Here is a 24,575-nt window from a genome sequence, read left to right on the forward strand (position 1 = left end):
AAAAGTTACGTTGCATATAAACATAAAAATAATTGTAAAAATTCTTACTTCCAAATATATATGCAGCAAAAATACATCTACAAATTTATTAATATCAAATAAATGCACGACGCCACTGCTTTCATTATATTTATAGGAAGTTTTATACATCGCGTGACTTGCAATTAATATCGAATAAACGTTGGGTCATGTCAGACACGTGGAATTATTTCTAATTGCTCTGTTTGTAGATAACGTGAAACCAAAAAAAAAATCCTCTGCGAAGACGACTTATTTCGAGAAATACAATAATATTCTACAACTTAATTATAACATATAAGGGCTTAATGCCCTTCCTTTGTCGATAATTAATATTAACGCATAACATAATATAACAGTCATTAAAACATGAACTATGCTACTTACGAGAAGGAAATTTAATAATAATATCAATTTATGATATATAATACAATATAAATAATATATAAAATTTATCATTTTTTCTCACATAAATTATATAATCAAAGTTACATAACTTGTACTCAAAATTACAATCATTTATATTAACACATTCAAGACGAGCAACACACCGTGTGTACGTTGTAATTTTCCAATGCATAACAACGTGTGCCTTTTGAAACTAAACTTGAATTATCAGTGATTATAAAAAGTGTAGTCATTCTTAATACTAATGCATTGATAACACATCGTTATGTATCTTATCCTCGTGACTATATTTTTAATAATGGCTGATAATTCAAATTTAGTTTCAAAACGCACACGTTTTATTTTGTACAAATCATAGTTGGGATTTTGTGTACAGTGCGCACATTATAAAAAAGGAATATAAATTTAATTAATTGCTTATTATACTATTTAAAAACAGTTACAACTATTCAGGCAGTCCATTTGTTTTTGAAGAATCCTCAATAAGCTTTTCATATTCAGCTCTTGGTTCATCTAATTCGCACTGAAGGACAGATAATTATGCTTGAAGGTTCAAGAATTACACTCGACGGTTTTACTCGGTGTATCGCTAATAAAGAAATTGATCTTAGATTTATCTCATCCCCATAAGTCATACATATATATAGTAGATAGATAGATATTTGATTTCAACTAATTTGGGATAGTGACACAATTCATTTAGGTACTTATGTAATCTTAATCAAAGAAATTCCCAGGCAACACAGCCGATTGGCGCGATAACGAATCCGGTCACAGACAGCTACGGATCTGCCGACACTCCTCGGAAGTGGCAATGCAGCGCCGGTATGATGTCGTCATCATTTTACTGTGTATTGTCTGGGAAGTCGACAAACAAATTAAACAAACAAATTAAATTAGATCATAGATTCAAATTAGATCCACCGCCTTCAACGATTCAAAAACATCGAGCATAATGCCTTCTGTCTAAAATTCTTCCCGCTATTTTATCCAGATGATATGACTTAACATAACGCGTAATGAAAAAATAAATTGCCATTGCACACCAAAGAGAATGAGCCATATTAATAAACGAACTAGGAGAAAAGAAAATACATTCAAAAGAAGACATAACGAAGATAATATACACAGGAAATCCAAATTCTTAAAAGCAATACAATGTAATATATAGAAAAGAGAAAAGAAGAGGAACCAAAGAAGCAAGTAATAACTAGATACAAGCATTAAATGTAAACAAGAAATTTGCGGTGCAACTTAATACAAAGATCCTAATTAAAAAGATATATTCTAATATAAAAATTTACGTACACGATGCATAGATATAAATAATTTACAAGTCGGTATAGACATTAAGGAATGCAAGAGGAAAAAATGTAAAGTAGAAATCTACAAGACTCTAAACTGAAAACAAAGTAGCTAGCCTTTAAAACCGCCGCTTTCTAGTTCTAAAACACGATGTACAAGCTGAAGGAAATAAAAGACCATAACTATAACCACATCGCATTGCATTCGACGCTACGTTCAAGCGATAACGTAACAATCGTACAAACATTACCAACAACACCGAGGAATATTCTATGGTTCAGCCCGCTAGAGCTCGTGGTTGTAGAGAAGAGGTTTTTTTCGTAGGATAAATTTCCGTACAATATTGTTTAGGCTGTTGCGAGCCTTAGATTTAGAAAAATGCCGCGCGGTAAGTAAATCGATTGTTATTAGTTTCCGTTCGGAACAGTTCTCGTCAGTTTCTTCCCACCGCGTTTGTCCGCGTAAGAAAACGCAATTTCCCGCATTTTGACCTCGAGAAATTTCATTTGTATGAAAGGACGATCTCGTTACAGGTAAATATGTCAGTTACAAAGGCCGGACTCGTCACTTCACTAATCCCGAGGAACTGGAGGAGCAACGACGCCAGGAGGAAAAAAAGCTCCAGTGGAGAGTCAGTATTTTTAAGTTAACCAACAGCACGACGGCTTAGATATTATTGTTAAGTACGTAAGGTCGAATTGCCCTTTGATGGTCGAGCGTGATTGCGTGTACCATATCTGAAATTTTTCCGGAGCACAATTACTTCACGTTGATACAGATTATATTTTGAGAGGCGGAGCCCAATCATTCGGATATTCTTAAGAAACAAAAACATAAAGTGGGTAGAGCCTAAGATGATTAAGTTCGTCTATTCCTTCCACTTGCGTTTGTTCTTTTGAAAATGTTATATAAATTTTACTTAGGGGACTGGTAAATAAACATTCTTTAATACGTACTTATAAAGCTTCATATCTAAAGGTTGCACTAATATTGTTGTTTTTAGAAAAATAAAGGAAAGGATAGCTCTAGTTCCAGTGATGAGAAGGACCAACCCAAAGCACAGGATGAATCGATATATTTTTCTTCCGGAACAGATAGCGAAAGCGAATCGGAATCAGAATCTGAAACAGAGGTAAGTTACTTAATACATACTGCTTGTAATTGCGAGGTAATAGTCTTGTATTTTCTGATGGTTACAGGGGAAAACGAAGGGTGTAGAAAACTTAATTCAAGTTGAAAATCCAAATAGAGTACAAAGAAAAACAAAAAAATTATCTCAATTAAATCAATCTTTAGAATCTGCTAAACCAGATTTATCTCGAAGAGAAAGGTACAAAACCAATGAAATATACCTATGGTAGAGTCGACGTAGTCCAAAAATTAATAAACTGTTTGTTTCGTTTTTTTTTCAGAGAACAATTAGAAAGGCAGAGAGCTTATGCGAATTATCAAAAGCTACACGCGGCAGGTAAAACGGATGAAGCTCGCGCGGATCTAGCACGATTAGCTATAGTTAAACAACAACGAGAGGAGGCAGCGAAAAAACGGGAAGCTGAAAAGAAGCAGAAAGAACTTGCTCTGCAAAAGAAAACGGAATTTATGCAAAAAGCACTCGGCAAGAAATCCTAGAACGTTTCAAATTGAAACAATTACAAAAAATACTTTACATCAAAGCTACTATTACATTAACAATGATGAGCAGTTTAATCTCTACTTTCATATTGATACTAATTCACTAAATCATTTCACGCATTTGCAATATGCGTTTGATAGAATGATCTTGTTTAATTGTGTATAAATACAATTATTATAATAACTGAATCGAACTTGTCTATTTATTCAATTCCCTTGCTTCAGCTTACACCCAGGCTATGCAGAGGTTGACGCGTTAACTAATCCGGTCACAGATGACTACGGATCTGTCGACACTCCTCGGAAGTGGCAATGCAGTGCCGGTATGGTGTCGACACCATCTTGCCGTGTGTTGTCTGGGCAGTTTTACTTTATTATGTTCCAAGGTGTTTAACGAAATACCACGGAATTGTCACACTGTCCAAATTTTATAAAAAAAAACAGAGTGGCTTCTAATTCTGGTTCCTAAAACAACTACATAATGGCACACACTAAGGATTATAAATGTAAATTAAATATAAATGGCATACAAATTTAATACATCAGATGTAATACAATAAGGGTACATTAAGTCGTGTACAAAGTTCACATACTTGATTACCTATAACTTGCCGCTATATACGTACTACATAGTCGAAAAGAAGGAGGGAATACCAAGGAAGAAAGACAGTGCAGATTCTGCAGTTGAGTCGATACGATGTGGACGGACATCGCGTATGTCGTACTGCTGATATTGTGTGTATTTTTTGGGTTTTATTATAACAAAATCGAAGATCCGGACGTGAAGAAATGGATAGGCACATTTTTTGGCCTTGCATTAACTGCAATCGTCTCGGGGAACGATACGCTTCATCCTTTGATCTTCACCCTGATCAACGCGATTATCATAACCAAGATCTCACCAAAGTATGATGTATCAATTTATTAATTTCCGCTGAGAAGTGTTGCAAGTTTTTTTTATTATTTTTTCATCTCTTTTTACATTATGAATTAAGTGACGTAGTATTTCATCTTGCCAAATGAAATTTTGTCAAATTCAGCCGACGGGCACTTTAAACGCCATTTTCGGCTTTACATTATTTAAGTTTATCACGAAGGGAGAGATGAATCAGAAAAATAAGTTTCATATTCGTCTACTCCCGTAACGCGAAAAGTCATTCAGATATCTGGTTTTCCACTACACTTTAAGAAACATATAATTATTGCGCGTCACGCATCAAATTACCAATGAAATTTAATCGCTGGTTGGTAATATAGTGTTCAATTTTTATTCATTCTATTTCTTATCGTTTAATTTTACATAGAAATCGATCTAACATATTTTTCCGGTTTTATTTTTATTTCATGCTTTGTTGCCTCATTCAAATATTAGCTAATCTTTTTTTTGCAAAGTATTTGTTATTTACAGGAAATCTCATCTGGTCAGTTTTGCCTTTTCCTTCTTTGATCTACTTATCGTATCCCGATTGGGAAATTATGTTGGTTTATCGCTACCGTCGACTCACACAAACCTCATACTGATGATATTAACATTGAAGTTATCCGGTCTTGCTTTCGAAATAAATTCTGCCAGTAATGCACCACCTGATGATGTGAGAGGAGAAAACTCAGAAGCACTAAAGAATATTGGAATTCTAGATGTTTTTCATTATGGCTTTAGCTACATGGGACTCTTAACTGGTAATTATCTGCCACTTTGATTAAACACAATCAATCTTACCTTGACATTACACTAAATACAATATCTTCTCTTACAGGACCGTATTATCGATACAGAACATACTGGGATCATTTATACAGACCATTTCATAAATATGCAGATCCATGGCCTCTGACGTTATACAAACTTAAACAAACTGCATGTTTTATTGTATTGTTTCTTATAATGAACTACTTGTATCCTGTCAAAGTAATATTGGCCACTCTTTAAGCACCATATGCATAAAATTATGATTAGGTTCTACTTTAAATTTCAAATTTCAGTACGTGCTGACAGAGGAATATGCACAAAGGTCTCTTTTTTACAGACACATTTATATATATCTCACGTTCGCAGTTTTTCGATTAAGAATGTACATCGGCATGGGTCTAGCTGAATGTGCCTGTCAGATGGCTGGACTAGGTGCATATCCTTCAAGTACCAATCCTGTACAAGGATTAGGACCGCGAGATTACAAAACTGCAGTGATGCTGTAAGAACTTTCTTCCTAGAGTATTTTCCGTACTAAGTCCGGCGGGTATTGGAAGCGTAACCAAATGTTACAGATCGCAAACGCCTGAAAAATTGAAAACCGAAGAGTACAACTTCGATACAGTATTTAACATGGATATTGTGAGATTGGAAAAGTGTTACGATGTAAGAGTGGCTATGAAAGCATGGAACGGCTGCGTTCAATACTGGTTTGGTGTCTATGTATACAAACGATTCCCATTAAAGAGTCTACGAACTGTCCTGACCCTTACACTTTCTGCTGTGTGGCATGGTTGGTCACCTGGATACTTTATCTGCATCTGTCAGATACCTATTTTTATGCTAGTTAACGATTTAATTGTAAAGTTTTATCGCCGAAGCAAAGGAAATAGTATTGTAAGTTCTAACTTTGGAATATTTTTGTTCTAAATTGTTGATTGAAATTTAAAACCATCCAACCTTTTATTTCAGGCCAAAATGATTTGGTTAGTACTAGGATTTTACGAAAGAACAACTTGCATGGCGTATTTGGGAATGGCGTTTCTATTACTAGATTTCGACGCTAGTCTACATTTTTATAAACAGGTCTATTTTTCTGACCACATCATAGCACTCCTTCTTTATATTGCCTGCTGTTGTTATAAGCCATATGCACCAAAGGAAACTAAGGAGAACGAGGATAAAGATAAATAATCTGTGATTATTTCCAAAACACATAAAGTTGCATGTCTTTCTAATATATAAGTATATTTAAATAAAACGTGTGTTGCAACACGTTTCGCGTAACTTTGCGCATTAAGCCATCTAAAGAATTCTAGAATAGCATAGATATACTATTTTCTAGAGTATTACATTTTATTTTAGTACAAAATAACAGAAAAATGTATCGATATGTCAATAATTAGATTTAAAATGCTCGTTAAGAAAATGTAATACTTTTCTTACTATTGTTGAATTAGTCAATTCATAGGTTGACACAAACAGTATACAAGACTTTAAATATCGTCTAGAGCAAAATAAGCAAGAGATTATTCTTGGATATTAAGAGGATATACAACTTTCCATTTATACAAGTAAGGAATAAAAAGTTCTGTTTCTTCGATAAGATAATCTTTATTGATCTCACCCTCTACGGCTTTACAAAGATTCTTATTCCTTCCCTTAAAAAAGAAAAATAAACTTTTATATATTGAGACATTATCTTACCTCTAAAATACTTACTCTATTACCGTTTACAGACACCTGAAAGAAAAGAACACAGGAAAAGCGAAGGATCCCACCATTTTCCCACCCTTAAATTCCCCAACTACTTGCAATCGTGGCGGCAAGTGTTTCAAACGATGATCGAATATAAATTAAGGTCATTGTAGATGGAAGTCGAAACTATAGAGGCTATATAAACCTTTTTCACCAATTAAACGTTCGTTAAACGAACGTACGTAAAAAGTTATTAATTTCGAAAATAACGAAAATAAAAAATAGAAATATTTTGCTTTTTGAAAAGTTATCGTGATATACGCATAGGTGAAACCGAATGATTGTAAATAATTATAAAGCGATCAATTAAAAAACAAAGTTAAGCAAATATATTGATAGCTTTACGCAATGTTAAAAGTTAAAGATATTTGAAGAACCGATTTTGAAAACTCGTTGAACTTACGAATCAGACCTATACAGCTGAAAATAACGTAATGAACCAATCCTGAGGGAATATATCTCTTTTAAGAAAGACGCGAAGCAATTAGTGGATATAACAGTTGAAATGTCGAGTCGTTGCTCGCGAGGTCTGGTGATGCTCACGTGCTACCTGCAAACCGGACGGTGGTCGAGACCAGCAACCGCGTGTGGCTTTTCGTCGTGCTCTCTGCATATTTCTCTGCACCATTCGAGACCGTACCCTCTGCGATTTCTGCACGCCGACCCCCCACAGAGAGAGACTCAGCTTTCGCTCACACACTTTCTCTCTTTTTCTCGCCCTGATCGACTCTCGCGAACCTGCTTTCACCAGACCACCAACCGCTCGCTACTGCAAACTGCTTACAGCCCTGCTACTCGGCTTACTGCTTACTCTCAGCTACCCCATCATCGGCTACACTCGCCACGCCACTCCTTTCCACCGCCTGTGGCACCATAAAATTACAACTTAGTTATAAGGAATAAACGTGTTATATCCGTGTGTGAGGATTTTGATATCATTTTTTTTCGTTTGTTGGAAGAAATTTTTGACGATCGATCAATTATATAGAATATTAGAGATGAAAAGGTCAACGGTAGTTTATAACTAATTCAAATGGTAAAAATTTAGTTTACTTAAGATTAGTGACAGTTAATTTTCTGCAAGATTCGAGGAAGTTAATAACATCTAGAAATCAATGATTAACGGTAGTACGAGCATCAAAAGAGACATCATGATATAATAGCAACCACATTGCTAATTTTACCAATTCGTATTTGAACATTACTGAAAACGGTACAATGTTTTTAATCTCGTTATATAGCATACTCAAAGATCCTGAATAACGTTATTCACTTTCTCTTGTAGATAGATATAAACGTTAACAAATTTTCCGAACAATGTATAACTTTTTGACAGTATTATCTAGCCCTATATATTTAGTATTTAAACACTGTCTAAAACTATGTGAATAGTTCCGTCCTCTATATTTTATTACACTTTATTATAAATGGCAAACTTACATAAATAAATCTATGTACTATTACAGAAACGCAGGACTTATGTCTACAATTCATATGTATCACGAATTTTAATTTTTCCTTTTTTTCCGTTTTTCTTTCCTTTCTCTTTTCAGTTTAGTCATGTTTTAATCATAAATAATGGAAAATCATATGCAGAGAGATAATCAGTTACAATTTAGAAATTTGGTTTAAAATTTGTAAAGAAATTGGATTTCCCAAGTCGACTACATATGGTTTACATTACCTGCTAATTACCATTAACACATCAACACTCTCGTGTATTTCCAGGAATATTTAGTCCACCTTGCTCGGTTTGAACAATTTCGTGCAATCGCGGAAAACCATTTGACAAATGGCATTTTAATCGAAACAGTTGGTTTCCTGCTTATTACTTATATATGCCACATAGTTTAAAGTATTTTTATTTCAGAAATGGAAGGAAAAGAATGGACTCCTATCATTTATGACTCCTTTATATCGACGTATACTAAAAATTGTGCAGACTATATTTCAACGTAAAATAAAAACGTTGTACGGTCAAACTAATAACTATTTTTATTCATTTAATTGTTCATTTATTTATTTATTCATAGAGTGAAAACTTGAATATCACCTGCTCTATTTTCAAAAGTTCAGAATTCAAATTAATTATCAGGAGTAGAAACATATTCCGAACAGTGCTAATGCACAATACTTGTTAATGTTCTTAATCAGATTGTAACAAACTTCAATTCATCGATCAAAAGAAGCTATTTCGGTTGCTACAACAGTGTTCATACACGTGAAAAGAAAAAAAGATATTTACTTTCTTCTGATTAGAAATAAACACTGTTTGAGATAATATATATCACTTAACAGAGTAAGAACAATTATGAAAACTTGCAAATCATAACTTTCATGAGTCTGTTAAACTCACAGTCTAGATACATTACACTGAAATTAGTTTTGGGTTCTTTTCTTTGCTTTTAACCCAAACAAGTGCGTCGTCATAATTAATATGTAAGTGACAGAAGAAATGTGAACGTGCGACAGTGTTGCTCTAGGTATAGAGGGTAATAGAATACCTTTTTGCTCTCAAGAAACGATTATTCTGCACTCGCGGCACGTGCATCTGTTCACAGTTGTACTCGAATATGGTTCAATTACTTCAGTCCCTGTAAAGAAAAAGAAATATTACAAATCAATTTTTTACCAAACTACATGCTGATCCTTAGTACACTCGTATACTAATATAATATTGACTTTTCATTTAAACGAACTTACAATAAACGAACAAAATTAATTTCATCAAATTAAGTATAACAAAAACTCACGAGAATAAATTTTGATGCTACATAAATATTGACATATTTTAGAAATTTATATTATAAGATTAAACTAACAATTTTACTACAAAGATAACGCCTCTGGAGAATGATTGTACAATGAAATAAAACTTAGAATTTATAAAGAAACGATAGTAAATATAATAAGCAGTAAAAAATTAAGAAACAATGCGATAATCAGCCTTATTATTCACAAAAAGTAGTATTTAAAACATCAAATTATTTGAAACATATCATTATATAAAAAAATAATCAACTAAGTAGTCAAACATTGTTCTTCAAATCTTTAATATAATGCTTAAACACTCCTTAATTCATTGAATTAAAGAGTCTTTTTTATTTAACATATCTATAATATATTATACTATAGTACAACATTATACAACTTTTATCGCTGTTATATTTATTCGAAACATAGAACTCAAAACTACATTGGTATTTCGATATATGTTCACGAAACTTACCTCGACTTGGAACGACTATCTTTTTGTCTATCTGGAGACTTGCTGCGAGAACGGGACTTTCCACGTGAGCTCTTACTGTCGGACCGTGAGTGACTACGACTGCGACTGTACGACCGCCTACGATCTCTATCGCGACTCCTCGATCTACTGCGAGATCTAGAGCGTGAGCGTCTTCGGTCTCTGCTCCTACTACGTGACCTTCACCGATAAATCGTTAATGAATTATTTCGTTTAAAAAATTGTACGCACAAGCTAACAGAAATACACAATAATAATTACCTTCCCCGTCGACGACTGCCACGACTACGATGTGGAGAAGTTGGCCGCCCATATCGTGCCATTTGAACCCTAAGTTCCCTACCATCCAACAGTCTCCCATCCATAGCATCCAGTGCATCTTCAGCATCTCGTTTATCATAAAATCTGAAACGAAAATTGGCGATAACGTAGACAATTCTCATTGCATATACGCGTTGCAATGTTTGTTGGTGACTATCTAAGTTTCGGTATGGCTGTGCTACAATGACGTCACACTTACATATTGCAACTAACACAGATCTCCCTCGAACTTAACCATAAACAGGAGAAACGCGAGAAAAAACAATCTCTGAACATACCTGACGAACGCAAATCCACGACTTTCTCGGGTAAAACGATCTCTGGGTATGTAAATGTCGCCGACTTCGCCACATCTTTCGAACACGCGTCTCAGATCCTCCGGCGTCGTTCTGTACGTAAGATTGTCCACTTTTAGAGAGACCATCCCATCGATTCGAGGCGGTGGTCTACCGTAACTCATTTTCGCAGATTCCTCGAGGTCCTCGGCAAGGGTGAAAACAACACGCCGAACCGAAAAATTACTTTCAAATCGAACAGCACACGTCCACGCACATCGAAGACAAGATGGCGAGTGCCGGAAGAACGAATTCTACGCGCAGTACAATGGGAAATGACGTAAATAACCTTTCCTACTACATGAATCAAATTGCTTTCCGCATAACGGCATTTTATAAACGCGATTTGCGAAACCAGTTAAACAAACTTACTTTCGTTTCTTTCGCCAATGAAGTTAATCTGGTTGAATGATTTTTGAAGTAATCATCTGTTAAATGAAAATTTACGAACCGATCGTACAAGAACATTACGATCTAATTGATTGAGAAATGCAAACGATCGTTTTCAAGGGTTAACATTTCGCAAACACAATTTATTGTTTTCTTACGTTTGTAACAATATCTCATACAAATAAACTGCATTGACATTCTGTTATATTTCATACGAGATACTTAATACAAATCTAAAATATTTTTTTGTATTCGGTTTTGCACGATGTAATAGTAAAACGATTCACTTTGCCATTTCCGGTTAATTTCGAATTTAAATTTGTGGCGATTTTCATTCGTAAAAACACATGGCAATTAGTTTATCTAGAACAAAAACAAAGATATTTATATATATGTATATATTCAATGATACAATATTGGTTTATCCAGAAGAAAGGCATCGACTTGTCTTTTTTTATGTTCCGGAATAGATTTTTGTACGAATAATTAAAAAGTTCTCGTACAAATTAGCACACGCAATAGATGTTTGTACGAATAATTAAAAAAGTTCTCATACAAATTAGCACACATACATTTCAGAGGTAGTGAATATTGATTGTAACAAAAGGTCAACGCATTATTTTTTATTTAAGTTTCATGAAGCTGCATCTGTGGTATCACAACAATGCCCTTGCAATAAGATGCCCCCCCAAAATAATTTGTCAACATCATTTAAAAATCCTCCGATACAATTATAGTTTCGATTTCGTTTTACACGTTTTATGAAAACGAATCGTACCAACCGTAAGAAAGGGCAAACGCAATTGTACATTTTGGTCCTTTGCCCGCCGATCGTCTGTGTCTGTTGTACCGACACGTTTGCGTAAGATGAATAGCCTTTTATTCGAAATAACTTAAAACGTCGATTTTTCTTACCGAATAAAAATTAAAATATTGGAAATCATCGGAAAGAAGAACGTAAGGATTGTGTAAAAATATTAAAAATAAAATTGGAAACAAAAACTGTAAGGCAAACGTCCTTACAACAAACACAGTTCGCACAGTACCCTTTGACTTAGCTAGGCGGTAGGCGTAAAAATAAGAGACGTCGGGTGATCGCAATTCTCGCTCTATTTTGTTCATTTCTCTATCTCTTTTTTTTCCGTTAAAAATTTGTCAACAAAGCGTGGTTTTCAAATTAAAGACAAAAGTAAAAAGTGAAAAGGGAAAAAAATGACTGTCCCAAAAGAATTTTTAACAAACACACATAGCAGCCCAATAAATAGCTTAAAAATGTTTAACAGTTCTCTTATCGTTACAAGCCATAAAAAGAAAAGAGATTCGAAAGGAGATTCTCGATGGATGAAAATGAAAATAGTCGAAATTCCTGTAGCTAGATACAGTGCACAAAATGTGCGCGCACGCGCGTGTGTGTATGCGTGTGTGCATGTGTTTACGTGTAAAAGGATAGAAAACAAATGAACAAATTGAAATCTATTTGAAAGGTTAAACTCGTAAATGATTAGGTATATATACCTGTCATGGGAAGTTCTTTGCAAATGTGTTTCCACGATGTTTACAAATTAGAAAGAAAAAGTCCCAACAATTCCGCGTAGGGACACACGACTCGTTACAAGATATTAAAAAATATATATATTACATATGTACCTATATGTATATACAAAAGAAGCGAAGTGGAGTCGGCAGATCAATCGTATGGGGTGACAGAGACAAAGTAAAACATAATTCTGCAATACTTGAGACCGAACTTGGACGACGCGACGTCTCTTCAGGGTGCATCCGTGGGCGCAGGACGTCGCCCCGTTCAAGCCACCGCTTACACTATTACTATTCAACAATTCAAAATACTTATAATGATACACACAACCTTGAATAATCTCAACAGCTGCTGGCCTTAGCCCGAACTAACTTATTATCTTAGATATCCGTGAATACAAAAGTAATTCATTATCTTTTTCATATTTTCCTTTTTTTTCCTTCTTCTACCATCTCATTTTTCTTCGCTCTATTGCTACGACGCGTATGTAGTAATATACAATTGCGTATACATGCCATCGAGTTTTTCTTATTGTTTTAAGTTAGTTTCCGGCTGATCAAAGCTTCGCAACGCTCTTACAAAAAACGCTTCCTCCTTTAAATCGTGCTTTACAATCTTCCGCCGATAATTGTTATCTCTCTCTATTTCTTTGTTGCTTCTCTCGCTCGTAATTGTTTTTTTTTTCTTTTTATCTTTCGCTGGGTTCGCTTTATGGTTGTATACAAAATATTGTAATCAGGGCACTCACAGTCATCACTCGCATGCGTTTCTCTTTTCCTCTTTCTTCTTCGCTTGAAACAGGACTCGGCGTACTGTCGATCCGCCCATTCGTTACGTTTTTAAAGGAAACAAGAAAAGGAAAAAGACCAACGCATCTCTCATCCGCTACCTTTACAATAATACTCTCTCGGCTTCTCTCGTACGATTACCCATCATTCTGCCTCACGATTTTTTAATTTATATCCGTTTATTAATATTATTACGCTCGATATAAAAATAATACTCAGTCGATTAGTACAGATTTAATACTCAGTGTAAGAACTGGGGAAGGGGTCTTAGCGCTTCCAGTTTTTACCGTGTGTCTCTTTCACAGTGTTTACGCCTCTGTTACCACTTCTTTTTTTCTCTGTCTATATTTAACGTACACGTTCATCACGTGCACGCATACACGTTTCGCTTACGCATTAATTACATACAATGTTTTCTTTTTTTGTGTGTGTTATATAACATATGTAACGTGTCTATGTGTGACTTAGGATCTTCCCCGAGTAGCTCGGTGAAATCAGAAGGTTCATGGTCGCGCAGACGGACGGAACAGTGCTGCGAGAGTTAATAATTATCCCTCAAGACAAGCCACGGAGATGTCGACGGATTCGCTTCGTTACTTTCTTTTACATCGTTTCGCGAAAACCCCTTCTCTCTGTCATATACAATTATGCATCCCTTATTTCTTTGCTCCTTATTACTTTTTTTTATTTATTTCGTGTCCTCGAGATTTTCGTATACATTTGTTCATTCGCATCAACTCCCGAGATGCTTCGCAGCCAGCCACGATTCTAAAACTGGTCTCTTTATCGAACAAAAGATTTTCGCGCGGCGAACGAAGCATCTCGAGCTGACTTACGACTGCTCTCGATCCACCGCTCTGATCCAATCACCACTCTATTGCTCGACCTTTACACCTGAGAGAATTTACACACACGATGTTCGATTAACAGGATCTCAATACTGATCTTTTGCCCCCCTTAATTCCGATCGGGAATCGGAAGAAAAAAATATAATTTCAGAGGCACATTCGACAAGTTGACGAGATCAGAGAGCTCATGGATCGAAAACAGAAGCCGCCTTCGATTTCGGGACAATAATCAATTTACGTGTGTGTGAACGCGTGTCTGTCTATATGGGTGTGTATATGTACAGACACGGTCCTTATTATCGTTTATCACTTGAACATTTGTATTCAACGAAATCTCCAGGTGAAGGCACCTAAAGCATTGACCGTCCGTGTTTCGTACCGTATAAAACCGAGTGCGCCTCGCAGAAAAAGGAGGGAATGACCCACACGCGCAGTGCCTGATCGTTACGAACTAACGTGTGCTCCGTTCTCGTTTCCTTTTTTTTTTTTTTACAAAAAATAGAGAGAAAGAAAAAAAAAGAGAAGAAAAAAAAGAGCGAAATTCGTACAAAATAGAAACAATAAATTAAGCCAGTCGTTGCCAAAAAATGTGTCTTACGTAAACGTCGGTGCAAAAAAACGGTGAATACAATAAATTATAGTTTAAATAATTATTTAGGGGATGGTCGCATATGTAAAAATAGACGTACAAAACAAGGACAAGAAGGTGCGGGACGGGAGATCGGGGGAAAGGGATAACGGGGAACACGGGAGGGATACAAAAGGGAAGATAACTAAATAATTTAATAATTAAGTAAGACAAATCTCGCCGTCTGGGATTCTTTTAAGTAGTGTTGGTTAAAACTCTTAACAACTAAAGACAAACGCGTAGAATACTGATACATAAAAAAAAAAAAAACTATAAGAAGCCTCAGCTTTTTTTTTTCTTTCGTTCACCATTGTCAAAAACGAACCATGTCGAGTGGCGGTCTTGCAACTAAATCTTATTTAAAAAGGGTCATTATCGTTAACGTTTAATGAAACCGATGTCAATAGTATTTATATATATATATATATATATATATATATATATATATATATATATATATATATATAAATTATATATATATATATAATAGCAATAGTCGATTCCTCTAATAATTATAAAAAATATCCTCTAATTTCAGAATTAGTAGAGAGCTCCAACCTAATTTTACTTATGCGTCTACGTTGGTAATAATAATTAGAAAAAAAAATGTAAGGGTAATAATAGTTATGCTATTTTTTGTGGTATAACAAGCTACCGCGAGCCAAATATTTAACTGAGAGAGAAAAAAAAAAATGCCTAACAAAGTAACTGTCCATTGCTTTCATTTCATTCTATCAATGATGATATCTCATAAATAAGTTCATTCTCTTCGCGTATGGTACACTTAAAAATGGTATGCTACTGTGTTCTGTCAACAGAATTTAAAAACTGGCGATTTATGACTTGACTAAAAAAAAAGTCAAACCCCTACGTACTTCAATCAGTGATTACTTTCGTTTTAATAATCCTTATTAAAAGGATGTTAAGCCTAAACGTGTATCTCGTATCTTTTAAATAAGTATTTCATTCGAAATAGAAAGATTTTTACTCATAAGATTTTATCATTTAATATCGTATGTGATGTTTTGAAACTAGAAGGGATAAAGAAATTTCGAAAAATTATTTACAAATTTGTTCTATAATGTACTAAAAGATATCAAATATTTACGAATTTTGACAAGACTTATTTAAAAGATATGTCACCATTCAGCCTGCTTAGTAAAACAGGATATATATCGAATACACACTAAATGGAAGGATCGTTTTGACGTACGAGAGAAAAGCTTAACAATCTGTTATTCGGATCGCAACTAGTGTGACACCTCATCATAGCTTATGTCTCTTCTTCCAATACTCGTGTTATCGATATAGAGATATCACTTCCTCAATGCTATTCACATATGAAAAGAGAAAAGAGAAAGTTAAAATAGTTTCAAAATGCATTGTTATTTCTTAATTATGCACACTATTATTCATTATATAAATATAGTCATAAATAAAAATTGTACAAAATATTAATAATGTCAGTGTATTATTCCCCACTTTATAATTATAAGTTACACATTTCTGTTAGAATTCTTTAACAAGCAATAGAATAGCACTGATTCGTGGTATCGTTCATACTCTTATAAAGATACACCCAAGCCAGCAAGGGCAAGCGATATGGCTCCCATGTTGGTCTGCGCTTACCTTTATAGCGTAGAACAATGTATTTGTGTAATATGTATGTATGAATATGTAGTGTGTTCACACACATATATATACATGTATATATGCACACACATACACAGACAAACATACGTTTATACGAGTATATTCATAAGGCTCCTTTGAAAACGACTAAAACTAAGTTGCTCCACTAGTTACTGTAAGTGAATTTAAAAGCTCTGCTAAGCAGTGTATGCCAAGAGGTATCACTGACAAGAAGAATTGTAAGACGGGAAAGGAAAAACGAAGGAGAAATATGTAAATGTCGTGTATGATGTTGTGAAAGAGAAAGATAAAACGTTAATTTTTATCGTATGCCCTTAACTATACTCTATGTTACATAGACTAAATCTATTTTTGGCAAAGTTGTTTAGGTATACAATGTTAGATATAACGATACATGAGTAGATGCACTGGCCATCGTATTATGTGGTATTTAGGGTTGCTTAATACCTGTTTATTAACGTGTGATCTGTACATTCTGGAAAAAAATGGATCAGTGATAACCCTTAGAGAAGAATAACGATATTAATGGATAATAAAAATCACAGTTCCCACTATACTGTTTGATAACGAGCAATTTTGTTTATCTACATCAAGATATCTATTGTTTTCTTTTTTTTCCTTTATAACGTGAAAGTAAAATGAAGCGAACGGTGTTAAGGAAGAAATTTAAAGGGAGCTTATGGAATACGTGTGAATGTGCTACTTACAGCAACTGTGGAGCCATAAAATTTGTTACTTTTAACGTCCGGCATATAAATGAATGTAATCTATAAGTATTACTTCCTGAAATTCTTGTTTGTTTAAATTGTTGTCGAGAGAGCACGCAAACGAGTATTGTATAACGACAATCTATCCTACGTACCATCGCGTTTTTTTATTGCTTTCGGAGTCTTAGCTTATATGGTGGTGTGCTGCTTTGCCTATTAAGTACAAATTATTGGCGACTGCGTGAACAGTCAAAAAGCCTTTCGAGACATAGAGAGAAAGAGGGAAGGGGAAGAGGGAGGATGGTAGATACATAAATGATAGAAAGAGTATTTAAATGTGTTTACACCGGCAGTCTCGTGCTCATGTAAAAAAGTACCTACGTCATCTAAATTAAGATCGTATTTGTAAGTAAATTATCTGCACTTACTGCGTGAGATAAAGTTACTAAAAACAAAAAAAAAACAAAAAAAAAACAAAAAAAGGGAAGAGAGAAAAATTGAATCGCTGAAAGGCCACTAGAGTATGATGTTTATAAATGATACTGGCATAAACGCAATTTGACAAAGCTCTAATTACCGAATACGTGTCGGATATTTTTCTTTCTTTATCGAATATTTGTCACATCGTGCAACCGTTTTCTGTTCCATTAATTTTCTTCTTTTTTCTCATTCAAACCGAGCAATGAGCCTTCACTCGGCATCGAAGCCAATTCAAAAAATAGATTTCGTTCACTAGTTAAGTTCAGCTGGGTAGTTTTCTTTTTCAGCTTAAATATTACGCGAAACAACGAGACTATTATGATTGTAACGTCACTGACAGCTAAAAGCCCGTGGAACAAAACGGTTCAATTTTGTTCACTAATCTTTTAGTGACAAATCTCTTTGTTTATTTAATTTCTTCTTTTATTTCTAAAGCCTTTCCGAACAGCAATGTAGCACCGTTCTAAAAACTTTCACTGGCGACTGATTTTCTTATGTCGTTAAGAAAACAGACAACGACCACCATCTCTTTTTAACGCGTAAAATACGTACGACACCGAAAGAACAATTTGCGCGTGTATGTACAAACGATCGCCCGTCGCTCTCTGTAGCTGCAAGCGTAGAAAATTTTGTATAAAAATATTCTTCGTATTCGTGTATATATATGTACATATTCTGAATTAACCATGTAATTAATACTGCGTATTTAATATCATCGTTCCTTCGTGCGCTCTGCACCACGGGCTTGGTAGCTCAAGGGATGTATACACATCCCAATATTCTACCGCCTCAAAATTCCCGAGACCGTGGAAAAGAAGAAAAGAGAGAAAAAAGAGAGCTCAAAAAAGAGGATCATGGACGAGAATCAGTGGCAGAAAGGAGAAGGAGAATAATCTCGTCTTCTACACCCTGTGTATCACCGGACAGACTGTTCTGTCTAGAGATTGTTTGTCTTATACATATATATATATGTATATATATATATATACCTATAGCAAGTCATTCTGAGAAGCTGGTCGATGGACATTCAATGTGCTTCTTCGGATAACGACGTCGCAACTAGGTTCAACGGTACGTCCGAGACATTCTCTGCATCTCCCTCTTCTGTTTCTTCCACCTCTGTAGATAAATGACATTGCTCTCGTCCTTCTGTTTTCACATGCTGTTTCAGAATATGTTAATATTAAAATAAACCGTAAACATTTTCTATTATCCGTAAATTTATTAATCTATGTATATATCATCTATCTCGCGAATAGAATGTGTTATAATACTTACATGCATCATATAACTAGGTAAGGGAAGAGAATAATTAAGTTGAGCGGTACGAACTGGTGGATGGGCACCAGGTATACGTGGTGGCGTTAACGCTGCCATCATTAAATGGGGCTGGATTTGTCGTCGAAGGGCCGCTAACATGTCTGCACTTTCTGCATCCATCTGTTCCGATTGCGGTGCCGTAATTGAGTCACCTTTTTCTTAAAAAATGGAAAATGGAAAGCGGTAAAAAAAAAAAAAAAAAAAAAAAAAAGAGTAATAAAAACCGTAACATCCAAAAAATATCCTGTAATATTAGGAAGTAACTATAATGAATACGTACTTCTATGCCTTGTCGGTTTTTCGCCTTTAGGTCTGCGTCTACGAGTGTGTATCGTATCCCTTCGCATAGTAACTGGACGATTCACTCCATGAAGTTTGTAATAGAGTCCACAAGCGTTACAAACCATTTCCCCCTTCATGTTTCTTCTCCAAATTGTTGTGGTCATGGTGCCGCAATTTGTGCAGGACATGTCTACCTTTTTCGCCATGTTACAGCCGTGCTGATCGAATTGTGGTTTTTGGTCCTCTACCTGCGTTGACGAACGAAAATTAAATATATCGCTTCCAAATCACAAACGTTCGCATCGTGCAACATACCTTTGCCTTCATTTTATTTGACCATGCCGTAAAATCTTGTGCTTGCTCCTCGTTAGTCTCATGTTGATAATTAATAACATCTGGACTCATGGGTGCTTTACTGGGATAACTTTGTTTTCTACGACCTTTAGATTCTTTTCGACCAACACTGGCAGGGCTAGATGGATTACTGTCCACGGAAGTTCCCTAAATACATTAGAAAGTTATTGCATATTTACCATTATGACAGTTGAATAATAAAACGTGATAATTTTGACGTCAGTTTTCAATCGAGCGAAACATGAAGACATTTGCGGATGGAAAAATTCTTTGAATACAGGTACTTTGTTGAGGGTAAAAGTAATTTCCTATAGGTACCTGTTATCAGGACAAAAACCCGATAGAATGGAAAGTGGTACAAAGGATAGTAGAATCCTGTTTCTTATTATAGAAGAAATTGAAGAATTCCTCACGCGGAACAAAACGCGTTTTAAAATCTATAGAAACCCAACTTATCTGAACATCTGTTAACAGCGGGTTGACATGGTGGGCTTAGCGCTTATGGCCTATCACAAAGAACCTCTCAGTTATCTATTATCTACAAGGCCTACCACGTTCCTTACCTGCAGGCAGATGGGACCTGAATAGTCCCAAAAGGGATCCCTTGACGCCCAAGGGTCACCTGACCTGTCTTCTTTTCTATACCTGCAGTTCTCCTCTGGTATTTGCATTGAACAAACTGCAAGGACTTCCCATGGTAAAACTTTTATTTGCACGGAGATCAGGGTCAAAAGAGTACCGAACATAAAAGAGAGTAAAGATTTTCCATTTTCCCATAAATCTCGGAATTTTACCCGAACGGTATAACTTTGAAAAAACAAGTCAACTTTTACTGCTGTTTCTATACTAACATTACACATATATATCACTAATATCCGGTTACGATTTATAACTTGCAAATATATTTGGGAAGCCCTGGAGAGGAATTCAGAGAACTTTTTATAATACTTGTTATAAAAAAATCTCGATAAAATACACCGGCCAATATTTAAGTATAATTATAATCTCAGTTTATACAAACCTTATTTTCTACACACGAGACATTAGTACGATTGCCAAGTACAGAACAGTCAGGTACTGTTCGTTCAATTGTTGTCCCTTGAGTGTCCCTGTAAAACCTAATTTGCGGAGATACTCTGTCAGAATCGACAGCGGTAATACCGATTTGTCTGTTGTTGATTAAAGAACGCAGTAAATTAGTTGCCTCGCCAGTAAATCCGTTATTCAGTTTATCACCGTTTGTCCTGGTAATCTCTAAACTCCTGTTGCTATATGAAAAGTAAAAAAGAAAAGATATGTTCTTGCACTTTTACAAAAATCTAATGACATGGAAATTAAAAAACGTGATCGATAGTAAATCGGTTTTTCTGTAGTTAATCAAATGCTTAGTTTCTAATGCAAAGTGATAACAAATGTTATCTTATCTTCAAAAGAACAACCTGTTTCGAGTGGTAGTTACTCTGGTAATCCAAAAAGTAAATATGTGTGAAGTATACAGAATTGTTTGAATAGCCCCGATGAATGATAATATAAGCTGGCAGTAAAAGTCTATATTTAGTCTTTAAGATTGACCAAATATATTTTTACTAAGTAAATAAAAACACGCAAACAAATGCTGATGATATATTACTATGTAACTCTACATTTTCAATGCTGCGTCAAACAAATTCTTTCACAATCAAATATAAGAAGAATGCAGAATGTAATGCCGAACTTACTTTGCCAATGCTTGCCACAATTTTGTTGTTTCTTGATCAATATTTGTATCCGAACAATTGCTTTCTGGCGTATCCATTCTATTCACTGGACTGCGATTAGGGGTACTTGTTTTTGATTCCTCGTAATTTGTTTCCACTTTCATTCTCTTGTTAATGGTCATATCGTAACCATTCTCTTCTCCCTCAGTATCTTGCTCATCTCGATCTTCTATTTCTAATCTATCTGGATCAGAACTGTTTGAACACGTATCATCCTCTGGTTCACACTTAATGTTATCATGCTCGGGCATGTCATTGGTACGTAATTCCAAGTGATGTGTTTGCGTCTGAGGTATAACGTTTTGATTAATGCTGGCCGGAGAATTAGGCTCCTCATTGAACAATGTCTTGTTCAATTGGAGAAATGATTGTAGAGGGCTTAAGCCTGCTACTTTGGCAGTGGAGAAAGATTTCTTCTGAAACAAAAGAAATTGCTGCTCGTTACAAGTTTATTCGAATAAAAATTGCGAATCTCTGAAAACGTAGGCAGTAAGACAAAAACACTGCTGTGTACAATAGATTTACACGTACTTTTAATTTTTTTTTCCCTTTTTATAATTCTAACGTATAAACACCTTTGTTGCTTTCTATATAGATTTTATTTGTTAGAGATAATTGGACATAATGTTTTGACTTTTGCACTTTGTACCTATCTAGAATAGACTTACAAGAAAATAATTAGTTATGCACAGTTTTTGTTACAGTGCAATCACAATCAAACTGTTAAGGTTAAAGTTGACTGCATTAAAGGAAACCTTGAAATCTCTTATATAATTACTGATATATCAGGGCAGAGAAGCAAATAAACAGTATCCTACATGTATTAAACATGTGTTTAGGATATACAGAATATACACATGCTAAAGTGCATTCTTATCTACAATCAGATGCACTTAGTTACATCACTACTTAAAATGGAATGACTGCTCACTGCTACTACTGGCTATGTTAAATGAAACTTTTCTATACAATCGAACGATGTTATGATTCATATTCCTTAATGACCTATGTCAACAAGTGCTAATACACTTTTATTTAGTCCGTTTAGAAGAGAAAAATTTAATGGCTACCTGATCATCGTGCGATGATAACTGCTTGGCATAATCCAGGTACTGTTTGAGTATGACATCAGATTTGTGTGACACTTCACGGAAGTTGTGCAGCACATCCAACTTGTACACGCATCGGTGACAAATGATTGGTGGCAAAGAATCTCCATCTTTCACCTGAATAAAATCCAATCGCATCATTGCTTTTTTATATCGACTAGTCGTATCGCTAGATTTTTCTTCGCGCTTATGACAACAACCTTTCCGGGATAAAGTTAATACACAATATGGAATAGTCGTAGTAGTAATATGCCAGTATCGTTACACGTTAAACTATATTCAATTATCGATCGTTTAAATTAGAGTTCGAATGGAAAAAGTAGAGGAGATAAATTTTTTTTTCTTTCTTTTTTCTTTGTTTTTTTTTTGTTTTCAAGTAGGCTGAACGGAAGGAAGCTTCGCTTCGTTCGAGAAGCGTGTACAGAGAAGAATTGAACGACGAATCACGGGAGGAGTAAAGAGATGCAGAGCAGCAGAGTCGAATGTGACAGCGGCTCGTGGAATCCGCGTGTGAAACCTGATAACAGGCCGTCTAAATAAGGAGGTGCTCCCCCTCTCCGCGAGAGCCGCAGAAGCGAGGAGCAGAGCTTATCACTGCCATTTTAAATGCCCCCGTGAGTCGGCTTATCTCGCGGACACATCTCTTGCCAAACTTTCTCCCGTGGCACGCGCATATACACAGAGAGAGACGTTCACACGTAGACGCCGCGCGTACATACGTTAGGTGCAGGCACACACGCACCCTTGAGACAGTTAAGGGGAACGGAGACAGAAGACGACGTGGTGGACGGAGAGAGAGAGAGAGAGAGAGAGAGAGAGAGAGAGAGAGAGAGAGAGAGAGAGAGAGAGAGAGAGACGAGAGACGAGAGGTAAAGCGAGACGAAGCGAAAGAGATGGGAGCAAGCGGGAGGGAGAGAGAGAGAGAGAGAGAGAGAGAGAGAGAGAGAGAGAGAGAGAGAGAGAGAGGGAGAGACACTCAGAGTGCGAGACACCACAGATGGTCGCGTCTGATTTATCATCACCTCGGCACGAGGACCCGGTGAAAACTCTGAACGAGACTCACCGTAATCGAGAGGCATGTCAGTATCTTATCGGCAAAGTTCCGCTGGGCGCCCTCCTCCTCGAATATGGACAATTTGACACCGTCCGACGATAAACAAAGGCGACACAGCTCGTAGAACTTGGGCGGTACATCGAACATAATTGTGAGCTCCGGCTACGTTGCGCCTTGCGTAAAGCGCGAGTCATCAAGAGGTAGACTCTTTCCTTGGCCGACGTACTATCTTTCTCCACTGCCACTACGCGTTTAGCGACGAGGAAGGGTACGCGATCACTTATCACAGTCACCGCCGCGGCTCATTGTCAGCGGCACAGTACACACGGTCATACAGCTATGCCTGCACATAGAGGGGAGACCACGAAGAAACGAACGTTCACTCCGGCTTCCTTTTTATAATCCTGCTCACTGGGAGGCGCTGACGGCCGGCTCTATCACGAGATCATTGGGTTGCACTGGAACCCTCCGGCTCCCGACTAAACACCACGCCATCTCCTCTCTTCTGTCATTTTTCTCGACCATCTCCAGCTTCTCTATTTATTATGTAATTAAATCGTACCGAAGAATGCCCCGATGAAATCTATACGAGTGTTAAGAGAGCACGGCGTTACACGGCGTTACACGGCGTTACACGGCGTTTTCAAATTCGATCTGCGATTCGATTATCCTCTCGAGTTCCTCGGACGATCTTCTACGTCCCTTCGTCTTGGTAACCGTGACAGACGTTCCAATTTTCAGATTGCGTCGCGTAGTTAACTCGCTCGTGTAACAGATACTTTTCCTCGTTTCTATGCACCTGCTAAAATCTAACTGTACTTTTATATCACGAATCGCACGATAACCGGCCGCAGTCCTCGATCAAAACGGCGAACCGCGGCCGAACGTGGCCATCAAGACGGAAATCGATTTATTTAATCGCGCGCGAGAGATTCGCGAAACAATAATAACAAC

At 36.1% G+C, this 24,575-nt stretch overlaps 5 protein-coding genes across 9 annotated transcripts; 2 read left to right on the plus strand and 3 right to left on the minus strand.

The window, feature by feature from the left end:
* The first annotated feature begins 1,961 nt into the window (after nucleotides 1-1,961).
* LOC143424493 (uncharacterized) lies at nucleotides 1,962-3,552 on the plus strand. The gene is made up of 5 exons (XM_076896563.1): nucleotides 1,962-2,119; nucleotides 2,265-2,362; nucleotides 2,735-2,863; nucleotides 2,931-3,061; nucleotides 3,144-3,552. Exons 1-5 carry the CDS (start codon nucleotides 2,110-2,112, stop codon nucleotides 3,358-3,360), a joined length of 585 nt encoding a protein of 194 aa, XP_076752678.1. The 5' UTR covers nucleotides 1,962-2,109; the 3' UTR covers nucleotides 3,361-3,552.
* Nucleotides 3,553-4,012: 460 nt separating this feature from the next.
* Nucleotides 4,013-6,658, plus strand: Frj (membrane bound O-acyltransferase domain containing farjavit). Its single transcript, XM_076896477.1, has 6 exons — nucleotides 4,013-4,269; nucleotides 4,772-5,043; nucleotides 5,121-5,272; nucleotides 5,347-5,555; nucleotides 5,629-5,950; nucleotides 6,026-6,658. Exons 1-6 carry the CDS (start codon nucleotides 4,061-4,063, stop codon nucleotides 6,245-6,247), a joined length of 1,386 nt encoding a protein of 461 aa, XP_076752592.1. The 5' UTR covers nucleotides 4,013-4,060; the 3' UTR covers nucleotides 6,248-6,658.
* A 966-nt stretch (nucleotides 6,659-7,624) lies between these two features.
* Nucleotides 7,625-10,966, minus strand: Sc35 (SR family splicing factor SC35). Of its 2 annotated transcripts, XR_013101916.1 has the most exons (5): nucleotides 10,658-10,966; nucleotides 10,320-10,463; nucleotides 10,041-10,238; nucleotides 9,316-9,405; nucleotides 7,625-7,674 (listed from the first exon to the last, which is right to left on the minus strand). XR_013101916.1 is itself a non-coding variant. In XM_076896290.1 (4 exons), exons 1-4 carry the CDS (start codon nucleotides 10,837-10,839, stop codon nucleotides 9,399-9,401), a joined length of 531 nt encoding a protein of 176 aa, XP_076752405.1. In that variant the 5' UTR covers nucleotides 10,840-10,966; the 3' UTR covers nucleotides 7,840-9,398. The 2 variants fall into 2 exon arrangements, 1 of the variants encoding a protein (XP_076752405.1); XM_076896290.1 differs by lacking the exon at nucleotides 7,625-7,674 and having other exon boundaries at nucleotides 7,840-9,405.
* Nucleotides 10,967-15,365: 4,399 nt separating this feature from the next.
* On the minus strand, nucleotides 15,366-24,101 carry LOC143424187 (uncharacterized). Of its 4 annotated transcripts, XM_076896096.1 has the most exons (9): nucleotides 23,631-24,098; nucleotides 22,529-22,684; nucleotides 21,420-21,874; nucleotides 20,723-20,969; nucleotides 19,663-19,848; nucleotides 19,346-19,595; nucleotides 19,024-19,223; nucleotides 18,735-18,907; nucleotides 15,366-16,235 (listed from the first exon to the last, which is right to left on the minus strand). In XM_076896096.1, the coding sequence occupies exons 1-8, from the start codon at nucleotides 23,766-23,768 to the stop codon at nucleotides 18,773-18,775; spliced, it is 1,767 nt and encodes a 588-aa protein (XP_076752211.1). In that variant the 5' UTR covers nucleotides 23,769-24,098; the 3' UTR covers nucleotides 15,366-16,235; nucleotides 18,735-18,772. The 4 variants fall into 4 exon arrangements, with proteins under 4 accessions (XP_076752211.1, XP_076752212.1, XP_076752210.1 ...); XM_076896097.1 differs by lacking the exon at nucleotides 15,366-16,235 and having other exon boundaries at nucleotides 18,147-18,907; nucleotides 21,420-21,871; nucleotides 23,631-24,100; XM_076896095.1 differs by lacking the exon at nucleotides 15,366-16,235 and having other exon boundaries at nucleotides 18,147-18,907; nucleotides 23,631-24,097.
* Nucleotides 19,876-20,711, minus strand: LOC143424188 (uncharacterized). Its single transcript, XM_076896099.1, has 2 exons — nucleotides 20,265-20,711; nucleotides 19,876-20,207 (listed from the first exon to the last, which is right to left on the minus strand). Exons 1-2 carry the CDS (start codon nucleotides 20,559-20,561, stop codon nucleotides 20,169-20,171), a joined length of 336 nt encoding a protein of 111 aa, XP_076752214.1. The 5' UTR covers nucleotides 20,562-20,711; the 3' UTR covers nucleotides 19,876-20,168.
* Nucleotides 24,102-24,575: the final 474 nt, after the last annotated feature.

The sequence above is a fragment of the Xylocopa sonorina genome, chromosome 6, assembly GCF_050948175.1.
Source record: "Xylocopa sonorina isolate GNS202 chromosome 6, iyXylSono1_principal, whole genome shotgun sequence".
Taxonomy (NCBI): domain Eukaryota; kingdom Metazoa; phylum Arthropoda; class Insecta; order Hymenoptera; family Apidae; genus Xylocopa; species Xylocopa sonorina.

Coding starts and splice junctions, on each gene's coding strand:
- LOC143424493 (XM_076896563.1), top strand. Junction 2,864..2,930: donor AATCAGAATCTGAAACAGAG/GTAAGTTACTTA, acceptor TGATGGTTACAG/GGGAAAACGAAGGGTGTAGA. Junction 3,062..3,143: donor GATTTATCTCGAAGAGAAAG/GTACAAAACCAA, acceptor TTTTTTTTTCAG/AGAACAATTAGAAAGGCAGA.
- Frj (XM_076896477.1), top strand. CDS start 4,061: ATGTGGACGGACATCGCGTATGTCGTACTGCTGATATTGTGTGTATTT. Junction 5,273..5,346: donor ACTACTTGTATCCTGTCAAA/GTAATATTGGCC, acceptor TTCAAATTTCAG/TACGTGCTGACAGAGGAATA. Junction 5,951..6,025: donor GAAGCAAAGGAAATAGTATT/GTAAGTTCTAAC, acceptor CTTTTATTTCAG/GCCAAAATGATTTGGTTAGT.
- Sc35 (XM_076896290.1), bottom strand. CDS start 10,839: ATGAGTTACGGTAGACCACCGCCTCGAATCGATGGGATGGTCTCTCTA. Junction 10,464..10,657: donor CGTGGATTTGCGTTCGTCAG/GTATGTTCAGAG, acceptor TTTTCGTTTCAG/ATTTTATGATAAACGAGATG. Junction 10,239..10,319: donor GGCAGTCGTCGACGGGGAAG/GTAATTATTATT, acceptor TTATCGGTGAAG/GTCACGTAGTAGGAGCAGAG.
- LOC143424188 (XM_076896099.1), bottom strand. CDS start 20,561: ATGTGTAATGTTAGTATAGAAACAGCAGTAAAAGTTGACTTGTTTTTT. Junction 20,208..20,264: donor CAGGTCCCATCTGCCTGCAG/GTAAGGAACGTG, acceptor TCTTTGTGATAG/GCCATAAGCGCTAAGCCCAC.
- LOC143424187 (XM_076896096.1), bottom strand. CDS start 23,768: ATGTTCGATGTACCGCCCAAGTTCTACGAGCTGTGTCGCCTTTGTTTA. Junction 19,596..19,662: donor CAAATAAAATGAAGGCAAAG/GTATGTTGCACG, acceptor TCGTCAACGCAG/GTAGAGGACCAAAAACCACA. Junction 19,224..19,345: donor AAAACCGACAAGGCATAGAA/GTACGTATTCAT, acceptor CCATTTTTTAAG/AAAAAGGTGACTCAATTACG.